Source organism: Medicago sativa, chromosome 7 (genome assembly GCF_051527215.1).
Source record: "Medicago sativa cultivar Bolivia chromosome 7, Bolivia_mono, whole genome shotgun sequence".
Classification (NCBI taxonomy): Eukaryota; Viridiplantae; Streptophyta; class Magnoliopsida; order Fabales; family Fabaceae; genus Medicago; species Medicago sativa.
In genome coordinates, this window is record NC_140755.1 from 91,077,159 (window position 1) to 91,099,614 (window position 22,456).

General features: G+C 33.3%; 3 protein-coding genes across 4 annotated transcripts; 2 read left to right on the plus strand and 1 right to left on the minus strand.

Annotated features, from left to right (window-relative positions):
• Nucleotides 1-204: 204 nt before the first annotated feature.
• LOC146910160 (uncharacterized) lies at nt 205-1,344 on the minus strand. The gene has a single exon (XM_085727608.1). It carries the CDS (start codon nt 1,239-1,241, stop codon nt 249-251), a length of 993 nt encoding a protein of 330 aa, XP_085583734.1. The 5' UTR covers nt 1,242-1,344; the 3' UTR covers nt 205-248.
• Nucleotides 1,345-9,283: 7,939 nt separating this feature from the next.
• On the plus strand, nt 9,284-10,081 carry LOC146910161 (uncharacterized). The gene is made up of 2 exons (XM_085729412.1): nt 9,284-9,377; nt 9,438-10,081. Exons 1-2 carry the CDS (start codon nt 9,284-9,286, stop codon nt 10,079-10,081), a joined length of 738 nt encoding a protein of 245 aa, XP_085585538.1.
• A 403-nt stretch (nt 10,082-10,484) lies between these two features.
• On the plus strand, nt 10,485-21,546 carry LOC146910162 (multiple RNA-binding domain-containing protein 1-like). 2 transcript variants are annotated; one of them, XR_015017464.1, is made up of 17 exons: nt 10,485-10,544; nt 10,676-10,747; nt 10,834-10,941; nt 11,042-11,156; nt 11,332-12,071; nt 12,214-12,345; nt 13,573-13,662; nt 13,996-14,110; nt 15,575-15,898; nt 18,153-18,217; nt 18,929-19,100; nt 20,113-20,217; nt 20,306-20,407; nt 20,486-20,517; nt 20,634-20,807; nt 20,949-21,080; nt 21,216-21,546. XR_015017464.1 is itself a non-coding variant. In XM_085722444.1 (16 exons), coding segments are annotated over exons 2-16 (2,541 nt in total). In that variant the 5' UTR covers nt 10,485-10,544; nt 10,676-10,745; the 3' UTR covers nt 21,381-21,546. The 2 variants fall into 2 exon arrangements, 1 of the variants encoding a protein (XP_085578570.1); XM_085722444.1 differs by lacking the exon at nt 20,486-20,517.
• The last annotated feature ends 910 nt before the right edge of the window (nt 21,547-22,456 follow it).

A 22,456-nucleotide genomic window follows, 5' to 3' on the forward strand; every position in this document is an offset into this window, starting at 1 on the left:
TCTAATCCCCAAAAAGGTTCTAAAAGAATTTTTGCTCTTTTTATTTGAATCTCTGTGAGATTTTCTTGCATTTCTTCTACCAAATTTTCAATTAAATCTATATGAGATCTCATTAAAGTTTGTGCTCTATAAACTATTTGTTTGAACGTTATTAAATCATAATACCATTCTATATCACTTACTAAGTGTTGCAACCTAGTTTTAAACAGTATTAATTCCGATTTAAGAGTTAAACCAGGCATATTTAATTATAGTTTTTGATTTATGTTATTAACCTGTATTGATAAGGTTTTTATAGAATCTTGTAGCTTTTTCAGCTCACTTTCTTTATTGATTTCGAAATCCTTTCTAGGAGGTTCGAATGAGGATGAAGCATCATCTTCAAATATAGTTCGAGAACTTAATGATTTACTAAAATCCTTTTGATCTCTGTTTGGTGATGTTATTCGAAGACTTTGGCTTCTAAACAATGGTTTTTCTGTTTCTTCAAACATATTCTTTTCTGCTTCTATCAAAGAAAAACTATTTCTTGTGATATCTTTAAATATTGGTGTTTCCAAAGTAATTAATGGTGTAAATAATTCATCAATATGAATTGTTTCTTTCCCTATGAATTCTATGCTATGATGTGAATTACTCAAAGCATAATTAATTCTGTAGTAAATTGTAAAAGGATGATTACCCTCTTTCATAAATGTTGAATCTTTTAGTTTATAATGAAAAACTATAGATTTATTCAAATCTATATCTTTTAGGGATAATCCCATCTGTAAATTTATATCAAATTTTATCTTTCCATATTTTAGATTGCATTTTCCTTTTGCAATTACTGCTTGTTTCTTATTTCTAATTCTAGAATCTTCTAGAGCTATTTCTAGAGGTGAATCAATACCTTTCATGAAGGTACTTTTGATTAGAATTTGAATGGTTGATATATGAATATAACCAATCTTTTTTCTCTCGTTCTCAGAAAATTTTCCAAGTCTTTTATCGATTTGTTGTTTATCTATAGTTGATATAACTATTTTTCCATTAGTTGTTTCAATTGGAATTGCTTCCTCTCCTACCATTATTCCGAATTTTAGAATATTTTTTCTTGACAGAAATTCCTTAAGTTTACTAAACTTTCTTTTAAAATTTTCTTCAGCAGTTAAAGATAAATCTGCTTCTTCAATTTTATTATCTATTATGCTATCAGCATGATAACTAGATGTTCCTTCAAAATATGAAACTTCAGACATATTTTATAATAATTCTTGATAAATTCATACCTGATTTTTCTTCAGAAATATGGGTTGTTTTGCTTCAGCAATCTGATCTTCTTCAGCAGTTTTTTCTGCTTGTGTTGAGTTTATCCCAACTCAGGACGAATTCCTCCAGAGTATTACCTCAAGAATTCTCAGCTATAGCGTTTTACCACTATAGGACCATTAGTTTTAAGGAAAAACTAAGAGGCAAAGTTTATGAAAAACTTATATTATCTCAAAACATGGTGGTTACAAATGAGCTTCGAGGCCCTTATTTATAGGATGAGAGACTCACAAGTTGGCCTTCATATCTGGCACAACGTCTCTTTCCTTTACAGCACGCGGAAAAGAAATGACATGACAGAAAAAGAAAACGACAAAGAAAATTACATTACATAATTGCCTTAGAGATAAGGCTTATCTCTAAATGGGTCCCATGCCCTACTAATTTTCTACATTTTCTTCGTTGTTTGGTGAAACGTCACTGTCATACAACGATTCTTTGTCTGCCACGTTATTTATGTCTTTTGCACACCACTTGCACTGGTGTCCTTTGTATTTTTGAAAGTGTCGGCAGCACTCCTGTTGGATTGGGTCGGGTAGACGGCCCAAGTCTGCTTCAAGCCCACTAAAGTTTTCTTCAAACTTTAGGATTTGCTGAAGATGCTCTTCTTTTGCTTGTTTCCTTGAATCACTATAGACTAGAAAACTTTCTTTTGCAGTAATTACCCTGAAGTTTGGTAATTTTACTCCAAATCTGATGAGAGCATCATAGAATTTTTCCATTTAATGCAGAAAACATTCTGGTCTTGGATCTACATCTCTTCCATCATTTGTTGGATATGAATGATTTGAAATGCCAATCTTGATTAAGTGTCTGGCTTTAATAACTTCATCGTCTTCAAACCATGGATAAGTTGAAGTAAAAGATAAAAAGAACTCTTTACCTTTTGCGAAGCTATTATTGAATTTATAAGCGATTTCGCCTATATCTTTTGGAAGAAGTTCTAGTTCATGAATTTTCCTTCCTGCATCTTCTTGAAGATACATTGTTTTAATCATTCCACAATCATAGAATGATCTGACTAACTCTTTGCTTACGCCTGGGACTGTTACGGCTTTTACTTCTATCCCGTTGTTGCTAGGATAAAAACATTCTGTTTTTAACTCTTCTGAGTAGTTGGTTAACCATCTCCAGTTTTTGTAGTAGTCTCCAATGGTGACTTCTTTAACAAATTTGCTTTCTCCATAGATGATTCTATCTACAGATATTTTCTTCTTAGTCTCCATTTTTGATGGCTGGACTATATTGTTTGCTGTTGCGACTTCCTTGTAAACAGCGTTGTAGGCTGTTTTTGCTTCTTCAAGGGTCTCATACCCTTTGTATCTGACATTTTTGCCGTTTGTATGTAACTTTGTGGTTTCCCAGTTTTGGTAGATACCTTTCATAGGTCCATCAAAAATTACATAAGCTTTCTTTTTACCTCCAAGTTGACTGTCAATCTTTTGACTTGTTTGTTGATCAATGGATTCTTTTTCTTTTCCATTTTTTCTTTCTTCTTCTTCGACTTTATCGGCCCAAGATGTTTTTGGTAAATCTGCAAGGACAGTTGTTGGGGTTGTTGAAGATTTCCATCCTTTTGGTTCTATTGACTCAATTGGGATGTTTGACTCTTTCGGAGCTGAGTATTTTACATAGTAGTTGAATTTTCCAGAATCTTGTCCCAGTAGATCCCAGTTTTCAGTATTTTTGGATTCTGAAACTGTTAATGTTTCTTTTTTACATAGTTTTTCAAGGTTTTGAATTGTTAATATCATCTCCCCCTCTTCAGAAAGAAGAGTTTCTAGACGATTTTTTGCAGAGGCAATTTGCTCCTGCTTTTGCCTGAGAGAATTCTGTAATGTCTTTATAGCTGCTTCCATTCTCTTGTCAATGCATCTGCAAAGCAATTCTTTTCAGATTTTATATATTCAATATATGGGTGAAACGGTTGGAGTTTCATCTGCCATCTTACAAGTCTTCCATATTTATAATTGACGCGAAGGTCATATTTCCAAAATCCAGTTACATATTTGGAATCTGTTCTTAATAAAAATCTGGTTGGAATTAATTCCATTTGCCATTTTGTTAAAACTTTAACACAACTCAATGTTTCTAATTCATGAATTGGATATCTTGTTTCGGTATCTGTAAATGATCCTGAAACATATTTACAAAGTAAAAGATCTTCATCTTTTATCTTATTTTTAATATTTTCATAAGAATAATCAATCTTAGTATCTTTTGATACTAATCTTTCTGATGAATCAGATAGTTTGTCCAATTTCTCTTTCGAGCTACTAGACTTAGCGTACTGGGTTGCTCCAGTATCTTTCATTCCTTGTTGATGGGTTACATCATCAACATAGTTTCCCGAATCATCGAGATTCAGTATCGCTTTACCATTAGGTAGAGCTCTCATACAACCTGCCCAGGTTGTTTTATCAGCATCAATCTCAACAATTAAAAAATCATTTTCTGTTGGATTGTATAAGCTGGGTAAAACTTTAATTTTTCTTTTAATAGTTTTTACAGTTAGAGTATCTTGTTCAGTCCATGACCATGGAACTTTCTCAGATATCTTTTTCTGTAAAATCTTTCTTTCAGTTGCCAAATTTTTGAAAAATCCTTCATTGGCAATATAATTCAAACATCCTAAAAATCTTTGAATTTGTTTGCGATCTTTCAATTCATCAGGGAAAGCTTGGATCTTTTCCTGAACATGTGGAGATAAATCGAGGGTGCCATTTTCTTTAAAAATAAGGCCTAAATACTCGATTTCCTTTTTGGCTAATTGTGATTTCTTTTTTGAAATAACAATTCCTTTTTCTGAAATTCTGTTTAAAACAATTTCTACATCTTTAAGATGTTGTTCTTTAGTTCCTTTTGTAAAAACTAAAATGTCATCAATATATGCCAAACATATATGTTCTAATCCTCTAAGAGCATTATCCATAAATCTTTGGTATATAGATGGTGCTTGTTTTAGTCCAAATGGAAGAACATTCCATTGGTAGTGTCCTTGTGGACATGAAAAAGCTGTTAAAGGCTTAGTTTCTTCTGAAAGTCTGATTTGATAGTATCCTGATTTTGCATCAAAAGATGAAAACCAATCACATCCTTTTATTTTTTGCAAAATATAATCCTTTCGTGGTAATTTATAAGAATCTCCGATTGTAGCATCATTGAGTTTCTTATAATTTATCACCATTCTAGCTTTTCCTCTTTTTATTTCATTGTGATTTGTCACATAAAAAGCCGGTGCTGAATGTGGACTTGCAGATGGAGTAATTAACTTCTTTTCTTGAAGTTCTTTTATATCCTTTTGAAATTCTAATTTATCTTGTACTGAATAAGGCATTTTGTATTTTACATTAATCTCCTTATTAGGATCTCGTAATTTGATAGTAACAAGTTCATGATTTGTATTTTTCAGATTATCCAAAGGATCTTCTGAACATACAGTATCAAGTTTTTGTTCTATTTCTTCAAGATTTAAAAAGAATTTTCTATCCTCCCAAATACTCTTTAGATTTATAAGGTTTTCAGAAATTAATTGAATAATCTCATTTCTAGTTATAATTTTTGTTGTTATAACTTTTGTCTTTTCTTTGGGGTTTGCTAAATTTTTCCAAAGTAAAGAAATAGTTTTAACATTTTGCACAAACGGTGCATATAACTTTAAAAAGTTATTTCCAATGATTAAATCTAATCCTGAACCATGGAGATAAATTGTTGGTATGAAGAATTCATGGCCTTCTATAGTAATTGAGATGTTTTTCAAAACAAACCATATTCGATGTTTTGACTTATCTGCAACAATTATTTCTTTGGGTTTTTCTAATCTTTCCCAATTTCTTGATATGTTTCGTTTTCCAAAACATAATGTTGCGCCTGTATCTAAATAGGCTAAAATCTCCTTCTTACGAAGTTTTATTTTGATAAAGGTAGCACTAGGGTTTCCTTTACTCAAAATCTTGGTTTTGCTCATCTTCGGAATCTGTACAAAGTTCATAGAAGCTTTGTTGCTCCCAATCAGAATCTGAATCTGATTCTACTGGTTCATAACCTATTCTATAGATCATGTTTAAAACTTGTTTCTTTTCTTTAGAAACTTTCTTTGGACATTCATTAGCATAATGTCCTGTTTCATGGCATAACCAACATGTACATGATTTTTTACCTTTAGGACAGGTTTTATTTTTCCTAGGGTATTCTCTTTTTCTTCTATAGAATTTTTTCTTCCTATGTTTCTTTTTATCATAGGAAAATCTTTTAAATTTCTTTCTTCTAGGATATTTTCTTTTTCTCCTAGTTTTTTCACAACCATATGCTCCAATTTTTCCTTGGATTCTATCGCAGCACAATCCTATTCGTGCTTCTCGTTTTGATTGTTTCTTTAGGCATTGTTCTTGCATCCAATTTCTAAGAATAGAAATTCTAGCTCCTAAAGTATTTTTAACTTTTCCTGAGGAAACTGCATCATTAAATTCGCTTTGAACTATTTGGGACATTGCCATAGGTAGTTTTTGGTAGAATAATTCGACGACCTTTTGGCTTTCTCTAGTGTCTTTATTTAGATCATAATATAATTGTGAAAATTCACAAATATAATTTTCTATGTAACAAGGATTACATATGGATAAATTCATTATTCTCCATAATTTTTCAGTGTTAAAGGCGATATTTGAGTCTACCGTATCTTGCCATCCTTTGAATTCATTTAAAAGCCATTCAAAGATTTTATTAATCATTCCCATACTGTTTTCTGCAGTTTGTTCTTCTTCAGGTTTTTCGGCCAGAAATTTATATGCATTACCTTCTGTTCTACACAAAAGATAATTAAAAATTTGTTTTGGGCTTAGACCTTTTAAGTCACTATCTAACTGTATCTGGATAGTATTTTTATTATACCAACTTCTTATGGCTTGAACAAGATTGTCAACACAATCAATATTTAAAATTCCACTTCCATCGTTTACACTATGTTTGGGAATATAATTCATAGGAATTTTTTGGTATTTTGCTTGAGAAAATTCCCTATGGAATTCTGTATTCCAATTATAAGAGGGTCCTCTTTTTGTTCCTGAGCTTTCGCCCATTTCTAATTGTTCTATTTTAACGAAATTTCCGTCGTCTTTTGAATCAATCATCGGAACTAAAGTCGTAGACAAAATCTTCTAGATCTTTAGGTTCATGTTCTTCCTTAATGGAATCTTTTTCATTTATGTCTAAAGTAGCCATAAGTTGATCTAATTTTTCGAGTTGATACTCTATGTTTTCTTCTATACTCATTTCTTATAGTCAGAAAATAGAGTTTTTTCAATTTCTTCAATCTTTTCCTTATTCTTCCCCCCTTTTTGAAGAGAAAGATGTTGATTACAACAATTTTTTATTAGATAATTAATCATATCAGTTATATTGTTTAACTGAGGATTAAAAGAATGATATATATGAGGATATTTATGATTCTCATTTTTATTGTAACACGGAAAATCTTTTTCCATATTTACCCAAGTTTCATGGGGTCTTTCTAAATCCTTGCTCATAATCTTTCGTAAACAAATTATTTTGTTTATAGATTTGGGGTAAGGTTTCAAGAAAAGAAATTTGTCTTTCAAATCTCTCATTTAATTTCTTGGTTTCGTCAAGCAAAGCTTTAACTCTGGTTGTGAGTGTATTATTTTCTTCACTCATCTAGCTAATTCTTTAAGTTTATTCCTTAAATCTTGAGCTAATCCTTTATATTCATTATAAAAAATGATCTTCATTTTCATGGCTTTCATATAAATATTCATCTAAAAAATATTCAGCCGTTGTATCACACCATCTAATTTGTGCTTTAACTAGTGTAATATCTTGATAATTTGGACATAATATGAAGGGTTGTAAAATACATTTCCCTGTTGGTCCTTTAATAAATTCCATTATTTAAACTTTTAAGGCCGGTTTTTTAATAAACTGATTTAAAAATTTTGACTTTATTGAAAAAGTCATTTGGGTGACTGCACCGTAGAATTTCCTTTTTTAGAAACCCACTTAAAGTTGCCTTAATTAAATCTAATTTTCTTCGGAGATGGAAATTGTTTTATTAGGGAGAAGAGAACTGTAATTGGATGCTACTTTTTTATTCTAGTCATTTATAAATATCTCTATAGTTTGGTTTATGTTGAAGAATTTGAACTTGACCCTTATTTTATCGTTTTGCGATTACTCTGCTTTTTTGATTTTGTCATTTTTTTATTTGTTTTAATTTATGATAAATAACCATGCAGCCAGCATTAGATTTCTTTGACAGCAAACAACGAGGTAGATTATGATACTAAAGAATAGTGCAAACTCGTGTGCGGAGCAGACACTAGTGCAAAAGAGGTAGGTTTCTTCATGTGTGAGTGAGAGACTGAGAGGATGTTTTAAATCCGATGTATTCGTGAGCTATTTATATATTTTTAAATAGGAAATAAATTAAAAAAATGAATCTTATTACTAGGTCTCCAAATAATTTGTATTGTAAAATTAGACTGTAAACTAAAAAGTTTTTAATTCCATCTCTAAACTTTTAAATAATTATAATTATATCTGTTTTGATTTAAAGTGAGAGATTAATATTAAACAATCATAAAAAAAAAAATATAATTATATCTGTTTTGATTTAAAGTGAGAGATTAATATTAAACAATCATAAAAAAAAAATATAGAGATTAAGCAATAAAATATCACAACGAGGTAGATTATGGGAATAAATAGTTCCACAAAAGGAGGTTAGCGGCCATGATTCACGAGAAAAATGATGTTTCATGGTGGTAATTAAGGAGGCTCGTCATATAAAAACCTATTTGTATAACATAAGATAAGATAAAATGAAGTCAAACTATATTTGTATAATCTATAAGTTTTTCATAAATTATCATGAAGAGTTTTTTTTTTTTTTTTTTAAGGAATTATGGAAAGCTTATTGACATGTCACAAGTTGCATGGATAATAAGTTCTTACAAATAGTGTTACAAATACTTGTGTGAATGGGTAAGATAAAAAAATCGATACAAAGAAATGGGATGTTGTATAGAAGTATAAATTTACAAATTTATAAGCTAAAGGAATGGAAAATGAAGAAGAAAAAAACGAGGAAAAGAACAAGATTCTTTCTTCCAAGACATGACTTGGAGAACATTTTCCCCTGTAAAGTGTACCATGTTCTTCCTTTGCAGCTACTACCAGAAGAGAAAAGAGCTAAAACAGATTCCTTTGCATATGCACTCAAAATATGCAAAAGTTCGAAAAATTGTAGAACATTCACTTCACTCTGTATAATTTATCATCTTAAAACAAAGGTGGTGGTTATGGTAGAGATTTATTGATCGACGAACCAGTAAATATCCCGTGCAAGGTTGTACTACCTCCGTTTCTTTTTAATTGTCACTTTTTGACATTTTACACAAACCAAGACACTCAATAATTGTCACTTTTACTATAATAACCTTAATTATTTAATATCTTATTTCATATATTTTTCTCTCCGCAATAAATGACTAAGGGTAATGTTGGTAAAACAACATTTATTAATTTTCTGCATTCGGGACGGGTTTGGGTATGGGTTCGGGGTGGGTACCTATATACCTATTACCCGTCCCATACCTATGTTTTGAAATCGGGGAAAACCCAAACCCAGTCAAAACGGGGAATATCCGTCAAATTGAGTTTAGTTCGGCGCGGGTAACCACGGGTATGAGTTTTATTGCCATACCTAACGGTAATAGGTGGAGGTGTAAAACTGAAAATTTGGGGGGGGGGGGGGGGGGGGGGGGGGGGGGAATTTTGGGGGCAATCAAACTTGTCCAGATTTTTTATTTGGGCCAATATAACCCGACTCAGTCCGACCTGCTTTGTCAATTCACAAGGATTTTACACAGTCAAATCGGCCTATCGTTTTGCAATGGAAACACTTATTGATAATGAGGAGTATCGAGTCCCGGGGGAGTGGTTGAAGATGTAGAAAATGCAGATTCCACAAAGAATCAAGGTGTTCTTATGGAGGGTGTTGAGAGGTGTTCTCCCAACTCGTATGAGACTACAAGACAAAGGCGTGCAATGTACGGATAGCTGACCATTTTGTGAAACTAATTATGAGAATGATTGGCATGTTTTTATAGGGTGTGAGGAGGTAAAAAATGTATGGATTTCAGCAGGAAGGTGGCATCTGGTTCAGAATGCGGCTGCGGTTGCTGTAAGCTTAGCAGATTGGTTTTTTTCTCTGTTATGCAGGATAACAGATAGTGAAGGCGCTAATTTGGCAATGATTCTTTGGTGCTTGTGGCGTCGGTGGAACGATAAAGTATGGGATGGAGATATGAAACCAATTAATGTCGCAATTCAAATGGCGCGCGACAGTCTTTTCCAATGGAAGGCAGCAAGAAATATGAATATTGTGCAGGTCCAGCAACAACAAATTAATATTGTGGTGAATACTGTGCAGGTCCCGCAACAACAAATTAATATTATGCAGTGGCAGCCACCAGAGACGAATTATGTTAAGTGCAATGTTGATGCAACACTGTTTGCGGAACAACGTAGTTTTGAAATTGGAATGTGTATCCGGAATCATCGAGGTCATTTCATCAAAGCGGCAACGACATGGCATGACGGAAATCCACCACCGCAGGAAGCAGAGACAATCAGTTTACATGATGCTATTCTTTGGCTTCGACAATTGGGAATATCAAATGTGCACTTTGAGCTAGATTGTAAGCTAGTAGTTGATAGCATAGTTGATAGGACTAATAATATCTATATGTAAGTATCTACTATCCCAATCTCCAAACTTTAAGATAAGTTTTGTTAGGAGGCAAGCAAATTATGTCGCCCATAGCTTAGCAAAGGTGTCACGAATGCATGCTCGTCACCAAGTGTTTGATTTGATTCCATCTTGTATTGACTCTATTGTGAGAAATGAAATAATATGAGTTTTTGTTTGTAAAAAAGAAAAAAGAGATAACTCTCAAACTAATCTCCCGAACGGTAATAGGTGGAGGGGTAAAACTGGAAATTGGGGGGGAGGCTGGGAGCAATTTGGGGGGCAAGCACTCCTCAATCAAACTTGTCCAGATTTTTTATTTGGGCCAATATAACCCGACTCAGTCCGACCCGTTTTGTTCTCTTTTTCCCTTTGAATATGAACGCCTTCCGTCATCGTCTTCCTCAAACATCCCTTGCCACGCGAATTCCATAGCTGCACCCGCCTTAGTAAGACTCTCAAAGAGGTAAGTTCGTCTCATCTATTTATTTTGTTGTGTCTGGAATCGGAACTGTTCATAAGCACTTATATCATAAGCGCTTATGCTATAAGCTGCAAATTAAGTTGTATTGTAATTGATTGTTTAATTTGTCACAGACGCATGCATCCTTGCCAGCTTTGTCTACTATACTCAACTGCAACTGTGCAAATATACTAGAAAGAAGCCATGTAAGTGCAAATGTGGCATTCTGTCTTAATATAACGAATTCAGAACCAAAATATGCTAAACGATTTGTTTATGGGTGTGTTTCCAGGTCGAGGATATGTGTGAAGAGTATCCCTAAATATTATACGGAGGATCATCTAAGACTAAAATTTTCTAATATAGGAGAAATAACCGATGTCAAGCTTATGCGTACCATGTATTGTTTCTTTCCTTAAATCTTAAATCCTTATTCCAATCCTCATGGACACTTATTTAGAATTTTAACTCATTCGTGTTGTTTACTGGTTAAAATTCAGAACCGGAAAAAGTCGGCAATTTGCTTTTATTGGATTTCGTACTGACCGGGAAGCTCAGGAAGCAATTCGACATCTTAATAATTCTTACTTTGACACACAAAAAATTACTTGTGAGGTCAGTTGTTTTCTTAACTTCTTCAACACTATTATATGCCCTCTGCTCCTTATTATAAGAAACAATTCACTTTTTAGATTCATTGAATACATATGTATCTGAGACTATTATTTTTCATATTATTGAAACGGAGAGCCATACAAAATGCTTGATCAAGTTTTCATTAACCAAGCAGGTGGCTCGAAAACTTGGTGATGCAAATCTTCCTCGTCCGCGGAGTCGACATTCAACAAAAAAATACAATAAAGTGATCACCTCACATGTTAACAATCATGCTAGAGCTAAAGGACATGAAGACAATTCTATGGAAATTGATGACCCAAAACTTCAAGATTTTCTTCAGGTTATGCAACCTCGGGCAATGTCTAAGCTGTGGGCAAATGATACTTCAGTTGTATCCAATGATGTTAACAACCAAGCAACATTGAATAAGGAGACCGAAAGTACATCAGTTGCAAACCATCCTATCTTAAGCGACTCACAAGTAGATGAATTACCAAAAAAACCTAAATCCGATAAGAAACGTGAGCTTAAGCATGATGGAGTAATCTCTGATATGGATTATTTCAAGAGCAAATTGACAACGGAGTGGTCTGATTCTGAAAGCAGTGATGATGACAATGGCGATGACAACAGTGATTCGGCGTCTTCTGATGATGATGACAAAGATAAACATAGTCATACTACTGAACATGAAGAAAATCGTGGTAATAACCCTATTGAAAGAACCCCAAGAAGTGGTGCTCAAGAGTTAGATCCAGAAGACCAAGAAAATACTGTTGGAAAGGATGTAGCCAATGATAAGTCTCAAGTGAATGCAATTGAGGAAGAGGGGCGATTATCAAATCCAGAACATAAGAAAGGAGTTTCTGAGCCGTGTCGACTGTTTGTCCGTAATCTGCCATATTCGACCACGTAATTTCTCAAATTATCTTATGGATGCATGTTTCATATTATTTTGCCTACTTTTCCTGTTATTGTTTTTCCACAAGAATGAATGTCTTCTGCAAGTTATATTTCTAGTTGGTTTTATATTTTTATTGTTATTCTGTTGCAGTGAGGAGGAACTGGAAGAGCATTTCAGTCAGTTTGGCAGTGTCTCACAGGTTCATTTGCTTGTTCATGAGGATACAAAACGATCCAAAGGAATAGCTTATATTCATTTTTCAGTTCCAGAATTTGCAGCCAGGTAACAACTAGATGGATAGAAATTGTTGTCTCACCTTAATTTATACCAACTATTGTTATATTGTAAGTCTTTCTTTTTGTTCATGGTTGAGCTGTAGAATTTGCGAGGGAATGCTTTTGAAGCATTAAGTCATTTTTTTTTTAAAGAAACTTCAGGTTGCAGATGTAGGCATAAATAATCTTTTGTCCATTCCAAGCACTTGGCGAACTTTCCCTTAAAAGCTAGATATCAAGAGGGAATCAAACCACTTTAACACTCCACTGAGCATCCCATATACTACTTGATGGGAGACTTGGGCACCTCGTTCCATAATACCCAAATCCTTATCATAAACTTCCCCATAGCCTTATCCACATTCGCGCAGAGTTACTTATTTAGTGGTTGTGGTTAATTTAGGGTGTGTCTTTTAAATTTGAAACAATTTCAATTGATTAGCTTTAGAGGATCTGGTAGAATTTAGGAGCATCTTTATGATGACGTGTCACCTATGCTTTTGTCTTGTATTTGGCTTTTGTGAATTGTTCATGTCTGCAAGGATTCTTCTCAGTCTTTTAATGTTCATCCATTGTCTATTTAAGGGTGTATTGGCAGACATGTGATGGGTTGGATTTCGCTTGTTGTCTCTTCTGTTGTTAAGGATGGAATTCCAAGAGTGTCTTGTTTGTGTTCTTGTTTCTTTTAAATAATACTTGTAACTAGCTAAAATAGTATATTTTGTATTTAAATGATCAGAAGACGGTTTTTCCACTTGGGCCTTGTCCTGTAAAATGGGATTTGGATCCTCTAAAGTGAGTTAAGTGTAAAGCAAGAAAATCAAGGGTTGTTATTTTAACAATCTCATGATTTGTTATAATGTACCTACAATATCTACCATTGATTTTTTAATCAACGGTTGATATTATTCACTTTACACTCTAAAGTGAGTTGCTCATTTTAAAGGAGCCGGATCCTGGTAAATGATAGGATTGCTACATTGGTTTGAGTTATCGAAAAGTTCTAAAACATTCTAAGAACCTGTTGGAATTTATTGGAAATATTTTCTGCAATGAATCGAAGTAGGTTGGAATTGCATAATTCCACGTCAATTGAATTGTATCTGTAGCTACAACATCACTAGACTTCAGATAGCTGCTACGTTTCGCAACACTAATACTGTTTCAAAACTTAAGCTGGTGCTTGTCAACAGTTCATTGTAATTTATACAATTATGTGATAAATGTCTATCAGGGCGCTAGAAGAGTCGGACAATTCAATCTTCCAGGGGAGATTATTGCATGTTAAGCCAGCTAATTTACCAAGACATTCAAGCAATGAAGAGTAAGGCTCTCTTACATAATATTTGCATAATATAGTTTACATAATAGTATAGTATTATATTTTGTGTTCGTATTATTTAAATACAATACTATTATACTTGTCTCTTTTAAATAGTTTACATAATAGTATAGTATTATAGTTTGTGTTGGTTTTATTTAAATACAATACTATAATATTATAGTTTGTGTAACTAGCTAAAATAGTTTACATTAATATTTTGTAACTAGCTAAAATAGTATACTTGTCTCTTTTACATAATATTGCTTCATCAACAGTGTTAAATTGTATATTTGCATTATCATGTATTGTCATTTTATGGTTTACATGTTGTAGGAACAAGGACCAAGGCTCTAAAAATCTCAAACAACGAAGAGAGGAAGAAAGGAAAGCAGCTGAAGCTAAAGGAGATACCAGAGCATGGAATAGTCTGTACATGTGTCAGGATACAGTATGTTTCCTGATGATGAAATTGAAAGCTATGATTATATTATTTCCTCCTTTTTGAGTAGCCAATTTTGCAATAGTTCATTAATGTTCTGAATAATGCTTGTTTTATCTTCATATTTTCTAGTAGAAAGTCACAACTTGTGGCATGTTTTCAATTTTTTACGTTGTTCTTTATGTATTTGTTGCTCTAGTTCAGAACAAAGGACTTGTTCCTGCACTGTTAGCAACCATTTCCTCATGAAACAAGTTTATTCTTTTTTTTTTTTGGGAATCAGATAGGCGAAGGTCTGACAATGTGTTTTATAAGTGGGGGAAATCCTCATCTCACAAGCCGGTTTTGTGGGGTTGTGTTAGGCCCAACCACTATTTCTAAAATGGTATCAAAGCCTCTTCAAGATCCATTGCGCCACCTGTTATGTCCACGAACCAAGCCCAATAGTGCTGGTCGTGAGGGTGTGTGTTAAGAGTCCCACATCGGATAGGAGATAGTCTGACAATGTGTTTATAAGTGGGGGCAATCCTCACCTCACAAGCTGGTTTTGTGGGGTTGTGTTAGGACCAACCACGATTTCTAAGAGCTCTGGTTAGGTTTTGGGAATTTGATTGGGGGGTAGGGGTGTGCATCACTCGTTGAAGAGGGACGCTCAGCTTAAGTTTTGTGGGGTTGTGTTAGGACCAACCACGATTTCTAAGAGCTCTGGTTAGGTTTTGGGAATTTGATTGGGGGGTAGGGGTGTGCATCACTCGTTGAAGAGGGACGCTCAGCTTAAGTTTTGCCGCTTGTCCCCAAAACCTGTAGGATTGAACTGTTATAGTAGTCTCACAATGGATATTTCATCGAGGTTGCTATTTCTAACATGCATAGAGATTGTCCGTGTCAGCTGTTTATTCTTAACAACTTTTAGGCGCATTTAATTTTCTAAAAAATGAAAGACTGGACAAATTCTATGTTTGATTTGAAAATGGTTGAAAAGACTGGACAGCTGTTTTATTCTTAAGAACTTTTGTGCATTGATCACCTAACAGAAAATAGAACAAAAGGTTGTGTTGTAATTCCATAACTTGTACTGTGTTATTCTGTTTGTCCAGTCCTGCTAGGTGGATCAAACACACCCTCTGCCAGCTGTTGTACTTTGTTTTGGAAGATTACTTATTTTTCTTCTATTTGTTTATCTCCTCTTGTTTTTCAAATATTTTTCCTTTGCTATAAAAAACGTCCAGGGTTATTAAGTTTCGCTTCCATACATAGATAAAAAAAGTATAATTTTTTATATTGGGGTTATGTGGTGTGAGAAACTGTTCAGAATTTTCTTTTATTGGGAAAATAGGAAAAATGTTGATGTTTGTCTTGTTGATTATACTTCCTAAAATGTTTTTGGTGATGCTGTGTCACCAGCAGGTTGCTTGTGTTTATATATATATATATATATATATATATATTTTAATCATGTGTTGCTGTTAACAGATAAATGAGAACACTGCTCGGAAATATTGTGTTGGTAAAAGTGATTTACTGGGTCCAGAAGCTGATAATGTTGCTGCAAATGTTGCTCTGGGAGAAACTGATGTGATTAAAGAAACAAAAATAGCATTTAAAAAGGCTGGAGTGAACGTGGAGTCTCTGGACGAGCTTGCGAACAGTAAAGTTGATGGCGTGAAAAGAAATAACCATGTACTTTTAGCAAAAAATTTGCCATATCAGGCTACGGAAAATGAACTTGCAGAGATGTTTGGGAAATTTGGTAGTTTGGATAAAATAATTCTCCCCTCGACAAAAACATTGGCCCTGGTATTTTTCCCTCTCCTTATGTTCATGATGTGTCTTATGTATTTTTTATTCTGGGGGGTGGCCGTGGGTACATTTGATAGCTTATTATCCTATCGTATTGCCTAGTTTTATTATAACAATCTTGTGCGTGAAGTTTATTCTTTTACATTTTGAAAACTATATTACCACATCTTTATTGTTTTATGAGTTAACAGTGTTTTCCCCTGTAATATAAGTCATTTCCGGTTTTCCCCCATAAGAAATTTTTTGTTTGGTTTTCATCCTCGTAATTTTATTTTATTTTTCCAGAATACCTCCCCCATCTGACTGTGCATATATGCTGACGTGGCACACTAAGTGGCACGCTGACTGTGCATATCTGATTATGTGGCATGCTGACTGTATAATTCATTTTGTTTTTTCTTTTTTTAAGGGCACATGTAGCATTTGAGCCTATTTTTAATAATATATATAAATTCATTTTTATTAATTTAAAAATAAAAAATAATTTTTGAAAATAAAAAAATCATAAAAATTAAAAAAATAATATAAATTCATTTATATTAATTTAGAAATAAAAAATATAAATCTGAAAATTAATTTCGAAAATAATAAAAATTAGAAAAAAATTCATTTTTTATTTTCAAAAAATTATGGAAAAATATGATCTAATTTTTTTTCAAAGAATTTTTTTTGGTAGAAAAATTTAAAAAAAAGTATTTTCAAACATTTTTTCTAATTTTGTTTTTATTTTGAAAATTAAATTCCACAATTTTTAAATATCTTACCTAATTGTAAAAAAAAATCTTAAATTTTTTTCTGAATATTTTTAAATTTTGGATTTTTTTCCTCAATTTTTTTTTATTTTTAAATTTTAAGATATTTTAAAAATAAAATCTGACATGGAGGGATTTTTCACACGTGGCCAATTAAAATAAATAAAATTGCCAAATCAGCGCCCCATATTAGATTTTGCTGAGTTGGATGGGAGAGGGGGGTATTCTGGAAAAAAAAAAAAAATTACAAGGACGAAAACGAAACCGAAAATTTCTTAGGGGGAAAAACTGGAAATGACCTGTATTACAAGGAAAAAGCACTATTAACCCTTGTTTTATTTATATATATATTTTTAATAATAATAAATATTATGGTCCTTTGGGTTCTACATGTTCACATCTGCTGTACATGATGGTAATGTACTGTGTTATTGGAATTTTTTTAGACTAAGGATCCGTTGACACTATATGTATCCAAATCTCGACTGTTAAATATAATGTATCAAATGGCTCGTAATATTCCATCTGTGAAATAAATAAAAAAACTAATTGAGGCACACGTGTGATTCCGTCTTCTTCATTCTCATTTCTACTATCATAGAAACCTAATTCATCAGTGTGCCTCACTAATATCTAGACTTACAGATTAGTACCAAGCTTGACATCGATCTCTTGAAGCTTCAATTGGAATTTATAGATATTATTATGATGCCACATGAAAAAATTAATCCCAAGTTCTAAAACAAGAGCACTTAGCATTGGAGCATTACTGAAATTGACATGATCGAGATATATTCATATGGCCACAAATTTGCACCCAAATTGTCTAATTTCATATTGATGATTGAAGGTTCAACAAACCACAAACTGATAGGAATGAACTCTTATACTATATGCTATCCAAAATCAAAATCTAAAGCCTGTTCATTACGGGAGAAGTGATATGACCCCCAATGTTGGCTTCTGCAACTCTGAGCAGCGCTGAACAGTGTGCATTAGTTCAATCAGTATACCGTGGCACGCATGCCTCACTTAAGAGTTTTTTAATTTTATTTTTAATTTTGTTTTTAAGCCGTTTGATCTACACCTGGTTTCAATGGATCCTAACTCTTTTTAATATATGTATTATGGGAACTTTAATATACTTATAGGCATTTTGTTGCATATTTGTTTTAAGGGAAATGTTAACGAGTGCCCCCGGGGCACTCTTTAAGCACTTTAAATAGCAAGTTTTTTATGAAAAGTTGGGTAATCAAGGCATTGGAAATTGTAATGGTTGACTTTTTAAAAGAATAATTGCTAAATTGGGGATGCTTAAAGAGTGCCCCGGGGGCACTCGTTAACAAGACCCTTGTTTTAATTGATTGGTGGAGCTTGTCTTCAGCAGTGAGGCAGTTAAAAAGTTATTGCTTTTATTGTTATTTGTTCATTGTTTAATGAATAGGCAACACTAAATTCTTCTTGTTCAAGCTTTGAATTATTTGGAGATGATATTTCAGGTTATTTTTCTGGAACCAGCAGCAGCTAAAGCTGCTTTTAGAGGTTTAGCTTACACGCGTTACAAGTAAGATCTTTTGTTTCTTTTAGTCACTAGTTCCATGCAGCATTGTTAAGTGATAAGCAATATATTATTAGCTTCTATCTATCAATAGACAATCAGGCATTTGTTATCCTAAGTGAATGAATTTATTGTTTCTTCCTATGTTGAATATGAGTTGATATTCATAAGAAAGAAAGTTGTTAAGATTAAGAATCTTTAGATATTCCCTTTAATTGTACAACTTCCTAAATTGATTGTTATTACTCCTAGAGTATACAACTTCCTAGGCTAGTGCGTACTCATTAAGCATTCGATACATTTATTTTTATTGTAAAACCATTATAAATACAAGGTGTGTGATCTCATTATAGACACAATTTACAGAGTTCACATATTTTTACAAGAGTTGTCAAAAATCTGTGTCTCACACGTGTGTGTGTGTGTGTGGGTGTTGTGTGTGGGGGGGGGGGGGGGGGGGGGGGGGGGGGGTACAATAATCCAGAACTACGGCCATAACTTCATAGTTTTAATCGTATTGCTGTAGTAATTGGACCAGAGCCTGGAATTTGTTAGTTGGGAAGGATTATACACTTTGAGATGCTGTACAACTGCAATTTCATCCACCCCCCCCAGCGCGTAAAGCAGCCAAACCCCTCTCCACTCAGCTACGATAGGGATCCCATATTTTTTATTCATTGAAGGTTATTGACTTGCTTTGCCTTCTATTCAATGTAGGGCTGCTCCCTTATACTTGGAGTGGGCTCCTTCCGATGTTCTTGGCCCAAAATCACAATCTAAAAATGATGAGGTGAATAATGGAATTGCTGAAAAGGATTTCAAGCGAGTGATATTAGAGAAAGATGTGGAAAGAATATCAGATGTTGATATTGATCCGGACAGAATAGAGGTTTGACCTATTTTTATCATTCTTCTGCTCTAGTTTGTTTTGATGCATTAGACTTTTGCGAGAATTGATGGAAAACAGAGAAGAGAAAAAATGTATGGTCAATTGATAAAAATAAAATAGAAATGCATAGACAAGTGACAAAATAACAATGATATATGCAATGCAATTGACAATATAACAATGATATATTCATTTTACTTGTTAGGTTGAATTATTCTATAGATCGCTGAACTCCATATTTTTATATAGATCCCTTAACTAAAAATGTTTTAGATCTGGTCTCTTAACTTGTCAATAATTTATAGTTAGATCCTTAAACTAAAGTTTTTAATTGGTTAGTTCTTTGAATTTAGGTATTTAGTTACAAGTTATTTAAAAATTCAGGGACTGGGTATTTTTCTAATTTCAAGGACTTCATTATTATAGACATTTCAAGGACACAATTATAATTATTTTAGCTCAAGGGCTATTTAAAAATCCTCAAATAGTTCAAGGATCTCCAGATTAAATTACTTTTTTTAACCTGTCATAGTCCTTTATGTGGTCAAAGAGAAATGCTAGCAACACACATTCTAATATGAAAAAATGATAGACATTGGAAATATTGGTATTAACCCCTGTTAGGTATTACAACTGGATTTTTCTTTCCATTTTGTTATTTATCGTTGTAACTTGAGCTTTTTGGCCCTAAACATTTACACTTTCCTTGAAGGCCCATAGTCATCTCTTTGTTGTTCATTCAATAATTTCTATCTAAGTCAATAAGAACAGAACTTTGAAGTTCAATATCATTTTCTGTATTGATTGTCAATTTGAAGGACATTTATCCCCATTGTTGATTCTTTGTCCTTGCCATTAGGGAAATTGGTTGTCACCACTCTATTTTTGTCCTCCGCAGTTTACTTTGCAATTAAGTCAATATTTATTTTGAAATTGTGTACATTAACCATTGCCAAATAAATAATCAATAATTATTGTTCTTCTGTCATTTGATTAATCTATCATGCTTCAGGCTCGGTCCCTGTTTGTCAAGAACCTAAATTTCAAGACAACAGATGAGGGTTTGAGGGAACATTTCAGTAAACACATGAAAGAGGGACGGATTTTGAGTGTCAAGGTAAATGGGTTTAAGTGCTAGGTAACACTTTTTACTTTTAATGACTTGGCTATTTTTCATTTTTTTTTTCTCTTGCTTTCAAAAATAGGTGAAGAAGCATTTGAAAAATGGGAAAAATGTTTCTACGGGATATGGATTTGTTGAGTTTGACTCTGCAGAGACTGCTACAAGTGTTTGCAACGATTTACAGGTATTTACACATTTGAATCAAAAGATGCATGTTATATGTATTTGAAATCCTAAATATAGTTATGGTTGTTTTACAAAGGAATTGTTACAAGTGTTTGCAACGATTTACAGGTATTTACACATTTGAATCAAAAGATGCATGTTATATGTATTTGAAATCCTAAATATAGTTATGGTTGTTTTACAAAGGAATTGTTTAATTTTTTTTTTTTTTTGTTTGAGTATAGTGGACTGTTTTGGACGGTCATGCTCTTATTTTACAACTCTGTCATGTCAAGAATGATGGTAAAGTACAAAAGAAAGTTGAGAAAGATAAGAGTGCAACTACGTTGCATGTGAAAAATGTTGCTTTTGAGGCAACAAAGAAGGATCTGAGACAATTATTTAGCCCGTTTGGCCAGGTGATAATTAAAAATGATAATTTTAGCACAAATGCTAGCAAATATTCACTCTCTCAGCCAAAATATGAACATTTAGCTGTATACTACAAGTATTGAATAGTTTTCCTTTCACTCATGTTTGATGACTTAAAAACCGTGCAGATTAAAAGTTTAAGATTACCAATGAAGTTTGGAAATTATAGAGGATATGCTTTTGTGGAGTATGTTACTCAGCAGGAGGCACAAAATGCTCTTACAGCACTCTCAAGCACCCACTTGTATGGCAGACATCTGGTAAGTGAAATTAAGTTATGGATTCGGCAAATTCAGTTTAGGGAATCCTCTACTCAGCCCCTTGTTTTAGGTGGTATACATATTTTCAAATTAGGTTGCAAATAGTTGATAAATAACGGCCCTTGTTATTTTCAGGTGATTGAGAGAGCAAAAGAAGGTGAGAGTTTGAACGAACTGCGAGCTAGAACTGCTGCTCAATTTAATGAACATAGTGGATTTCAAGATACTAACTTATCCAAGAAAAGGAAGGCCATCAGTATGTTAGATGAAGGAAATATGAAATTTAAAAGGTTTGATTAGTGCTTCGTTCAGGGATGGCAATTTTGTAGGTTGTGGTAAATTGTTTAATTTGTCGCTGCTCGGTGTGCTTAAATTATTACTATTACTATTTATTTATGAGTTAGGATCCGTTGACACCAAATCCTAACCATCCATCTATTTTTAATCAAAGGCTCATAATTACTCATTTAAGACCTCATGAAATATCAAATTTTTGTTGTACATATGAATCTGGCTCTTTATTTCTTTAAGGCTTAATTGCAGTTTTAGCCCCCTAACTTTCCAAAAGCTGCAATTTTGGCCCCCTAAGAAAAAAAAACTACAAAACCGCCCCCTATGTTTTGCAACTGTGACAGTTTTGGCCCCCAAGACCAATTTTGACTCGGTCCTGGCTGACGTGGCACCCTAAGTGAGGTGCCACGTGTCTTTTTTTTTTTTTTTTTTGCCTTGGGGCCAAAACTGCTACAGTTGCAAAACTTAGGGGCGGTTTTGTAGTTTTTTTTCTTAGGGGGTCAAAATCGCAACTTTGGGAAACTTAGGGGGCTAAAATTGCAATGAGGCCTTTCTTTAATGGTAAGGCAATCAAGCTCTTTAATTGTAATATTCAATGCTCAAAAAGATTGATTTCAAACACAAACAAAATCATCATGAAATTAAGAACATCATCACATCCACGTGATACTCAGTGATACTCTTGATTTCTTCTTGAAAGATTGTTACCATCTACCACCACATCCGTTAATATTGTTTCATGTTTGCATCTCTCTTCCCTTTTCGTTCATTCAGTATCAAATCAAGGGATCTCAAGTATCAATCTCGGTTTGGTGTTCAACCATGAATGAATTTGCACATCTGAATGCAAAACAATGGATATATATAATAATTAATTTTATGGTTTTGGTAACATGGAAAACTTTATGAATTCAATTGAACAGCATCTGAATGTCAATTCTTGGTGCATATATTTCAAGAGTAATCCATGGCTTTGATGTTCTAACACAGATCGATTGGAAAATCAGCATGCCTATTCGGGGAATTAGGTCTTACAATGATTAAAAATATAATAGTAATTGCAGTTGAGAGAAGAGATGCACATA